We start from the raw sequence: 3744 nt of genomic DNA, 5'->3' as shown, positions 1-3744 counted from the left end.
TGGGCATAACATTGGCCAGGATGGTCTCAAATTCCTGACCTGAAGCAATCCGCCTGCCTCAGCCTCCCAAAGTTCTGGGATTACAGGTGTGAGCCACCATGCCTGGCTGTTGTATTTTTTAGAGCCCAAGGTAAGCAGCAGGAAAAGCCCAAGGGGCTCCAGGCCATAGTCCAGAGGCCATGGGACATGGCCCCCACATCTCTAGGTTGGGTACTCAGAGCCAGCTGAGTTCTCCCTCAGCCCTTTGCTCAGGGCCCCGGATGTGCCAGAGTAAGGGTAACAGATTCCTCAGTCCAATGGCCTGGCTCATCTTGCCAGGCCCTGCCTCCTGCTCAGCTGCCTTGAGTCCTTACTGGGACATGTTGCTTTTTCCACCCAGGACCTCCCCCACAGCCACCCCCTAATCCACTGTTCTCTTCAGGGTTTGAATTAGGCTACACAGAGATAGGCAGTTCATGTGTGGGCGAGGGGCCCTGGTCATCCCCAGGAGCCAGCACCAGACCAGGCTCTGCCAGGCTTCACATGGCTCTGAAGTGCTGTTGGGTGATTAACGTACAGTGAGGGTTGTGTGGGCAGAGGAAGGTTTTATTCTGGACATGGGTGGCTGGGGGGTCAGTCCCCCAGCAAGATAGAGGCCTCACGCACATGCTGCCTGACTACTCTGTCCAAGAGGGTGTGCACATCTCGAGCAGCCTGGGCAGCAGCCTCCAACACCCGCTCCAGGTGGTCCTCGTGCAGCCGGGCATCCATCTCAAGCAGCGCAATCTGTCCTGAGGCTGGCAGCAGGGCCAGGGCCAGCTGGGGGCCACCAGCTGCTTCCTCCACATGGCTGAGGTCCGCCAGGGCTGTGCCGTCCACAAAGCCAGCTGAGCACGCACACACAAAGTCTCTCATGGGTATCCCAGCATCCAGCACTGCCAGTGTGGCTGCATTCACACAAGCTGCATAGGTCCCACCATCTGCCTGTAACACCTGCAGGGACCCCGGGGTGTGAGTCTATCAGACCCTCTCCCCAACCCCATCACACCCACCCCTCCCTGGATTGACGCTGCAGCCGGCTCACCTGCACATAGATATCAATCTGGGAACGTGGGTGCAGCTGTGTGAGGATGGCTGCCTCGAAAGTCTGGCGGAGCTGCAGGCCCATCTCACAGGACTTCCGGTCCCCATGTGGCCGTCGCTTGCGCTCACCTGTGCTGAAGGTCGCTGAACTATATTGACAGTTCACTAGGGCCCTGTCCGGCAGGGCTCGAGCCCGGGAACCCCGGATCTGGAAGAGGACGGACACATGAGCCAGGCCCACTCCTTCCAGCTCACACGCCACTGTCCTCTGTGGGTCTGCCTCTCCCTCCACTTCCAATGCCTCAGCAAGGGGCAACTACATTACCTCCAAAACAAAGCCCCCTGTTTTGCACTCTCTGTCTTGCATGTGTTGCCCTCTGGCATCTTTTAATAGGCTTCCTTGTGCCCATCCTTGCCCCATTCCCTGCCAACCCAAGTTTACAAACATCAAGGCTGATTCTGTCTCACCTTCACACTCAAATCCTAATTACCTTACAAAGGTTTCACATTACATATGAAATAAAATCCCAAATCATTTCCCTGGTCTACAAAACCCTAATTCCTCACCTCCCCGGGAACTCTCAACCTTATTTAGAGTTATCCCCTCTTTCCCCACCAGCAGTCTTTCTGTTATGCATAAGTGCCTTGCTTGTTTTCACCACCGTGGTCTTCGCCCTCCTGGTTCCCTCCGCCTGGAAAGCAGAGCTCCTACCCTCATGCGCTAAACAAACACTCTTTCAATACCTTCGCTGGCCAGGCACAGTTACAGCGCTGGAAACACAGCAATGAAACCAGAGAGTTTTATGTAGTTTCTGTCCTTAGGAAGCTTATGTTCTAGCGAGGAAACAGGGGAAAATGCTTAAGCAAAATAGGCATTTGAGATTGCAGATGCACAAAAGACAAGGGTTTATTGTAGGGAGAGAAGTACCGCGTGGATAAAGCCGTCTGGGAAGGAGTGACGTCGGAGTAGAGCTGAGAGGAGAGGGAGCGAGTGGGGGAGTGCCTGGCACGTTGAAGAGCCGCAAAGAGGAGGGAGAGCGCAGGCACAGAGACCGATGAGAAAGGCAGGACCACCGCGCAGCACACTAAAGACTTGCGTTTACTCCGAGTGAGATGCAGTGCTGAGCATCGGCTGTGTAGACTGAGGCGCGCCGGCCGCACCTCTCAAGTCCCCGAACCTGTGCTCAGCCCGGCTGCCCAGCAGATCCCGCGGTCACGCGATTCCCATCCCGCACGCCCACTCGCCTCGTGCGGGCCGTAGACCACCGCCAGCGCCTTGGTGTTGCCCTGCTCGATGTAGGCCGAGCCGTCAGCCTGCGCGAACACGCCCATCCGAGCCTGGATCTTGCGCAGCTCCCCGGCGCGCCGACCGTCCACCCGGTAGCCCTGGTCCGACAAGAGCTCCAGCCCCGCCATGCTGCCCGGCCGCCAGCTCCGCTCTCTGCCTAGTTCTCTGATCCGCGGGAGAACTACAGCGCCCTGCGACTCCGAGCTCCCCGAATCTACGGTTTCCGGCGGTCCGCCATCACTTCCGGTTCCGGGGAGCTACAGCTCCCCGCGGTCCCGACCTCCCTGGATCTACGGTTTCCGGCGGTCCGCTGTCACTTCCGGTCCCGGGGAACTGGAGTTCCTCGCGGCACCGACCTCCCTGGGTCTACGGTTTCTGGCGGTTCGGCTTCACTTCTGTCTCCGGGGAACTGCGGTGGCGCTGTCGGGGAAGCAGCGGTTGAGCCCGCAGCCGTTCCCGGAGCTGTGCCACGGGTGCCAGGAGGTGGGCGCCCGCTGAAGGAGAAATTCCCGTCACGCCCTCAGGACCAGTGGTGCCTGCATTCAGTCCTTCCCCGCGCCCCAAGTGTGAAAGTGGAAGGATGAACCCAGTGGGTTGCGACACTGACAGGAGAAGGCATTGAGCGGTCCTAGAAAAGTGACCAGGCTGGTGTCCCAGGATGGTCCACACCTGGCACCTCTCCAGTCCTCTCATGCCCTCCCTTTACACCGAGCTTCCAGACTGCAGTCGAGTGGGCCTCCCTTTTCCCTTTGAGGATGCAGATTTCCTCATCCTTTCCAGAGAGGGGTTGTGTGTCTGTTTATCTCTTGCCACTTAACCTCAGCGGCTTCAAATAGCAATCATTCTATTATTATGTCCTGCAGTCTTGGGTTATCTAGGCTCAGCTAGGTAGTTTGCACGTAGGTTCTCTCCTACAGTTGCTGCCAGATGGTGGCTGGGGCTGGAGCCATCCTAAAGCTTTCTCTTTCACATCTTTGGTGGCTGATGCTGGTGGCTGGCCAGGACCTCATCTGTGGCTGTCAGGCAGCACACCTACCTGTGGCTTCTCCATGCTTCCTTGCAATATGGCAACTGGGTTCCAAGGGTAGCCTTCCAGGACAACAAGATGGACAACATGTGCATGATATTTTTAGGACCTAGCCCCAGAAGTCACATAGTGTCCCTCCTGCCAGACTCTGTGGGTCAAGGCAGTCAGACACATCTACCCAGGCTTAAGGGATGGGGACAGGGACCCCACCCTTCAGTGGGAGAAGTGTCAATATTAGACTGTAGGAACAGCAGGTGGGCTGGGGAAATGCAGTCTGCTGCAGGGGCCCAAGTTCAGCATCGCCTCAGAGGTGGTTATGCTCTCCTGAAAGACTGAGAGGCATGAGAATGAGTGAGCAAGCCACAGC

General features: G+C 57.4%; 1 protein-coding gene across 1 annotated transcript; it reads right to left on the bottom strand.

Moving 5' to 3' along the window:
- Positions 1-564: 564 nt before the first annotated feature.
- EXOSC4 (exosome component 4) lies at positions 565-2592 on the bottom strand. The gene is made up of 3 exons (XM_011975680.1): positions 2308-2592; positions 1064-1270; positions 565-972 (listed from the first exon to the last, which is right to left on the bottom strand). Exons 1-3 carry the CDS (start codon positions 2476-2478, stop codon positions 613-615), a joined length of 738 nt encoding a protein of 245 aa, XP_011831070.1. The 5' UTR covers positions 2479-2592; the 3' UTR covers positions 565-612.
- Positions 2593-3744: the final 1152 nt, after the last annotated feature.

The sequence above is a fragment of the Mandrillus leucophaeus genome, unplaced genomic scaffold (genome assembly GCF_000951045.1).
Source record: "Mandrillus leucophaeus isolate KB7577 unplaced genomic scaffold, Mleu.le_1.0 Scaffold158, whole genome shotgun sequence".
In the NCBI taxonomy this organism is placed as follows: domain Eukaryota; kingdom Metazoa; phylum Chordata; class Mammalia; order Primates; family Cercopithecidae; genus Mandrillus; species Mandrillus leucophaeus.
This window is presented reverse-complemented; position numbering and strand designations above follow the sequence as displayed.

Bases quoted from the DNA above. Each gene is read 5' to 3' on its own strand.
- EXOSC4 (XM_011975680.1), bottom strand. From the start codon at position 2,478: ATGGCGGGGCTGGAGCTCTTGTCGGACCAGGGCTACCGGGTGGACGGT. The intron at 1,271-2,307 runs GCGAGTGGGCGT...GTCCTCTTCCAG, and splicing joins TGGTCTACGGCCCGCACGAG to ATCCGGGGTTCCCGGGCTCG. The intron at 973-1,063 runs GTGAGCCGGCTG...GGGTCCCTGCAG, and splicing joins AGATTGATATCTATGTGCAG to GTGTTACAGGCAGATGGTGG.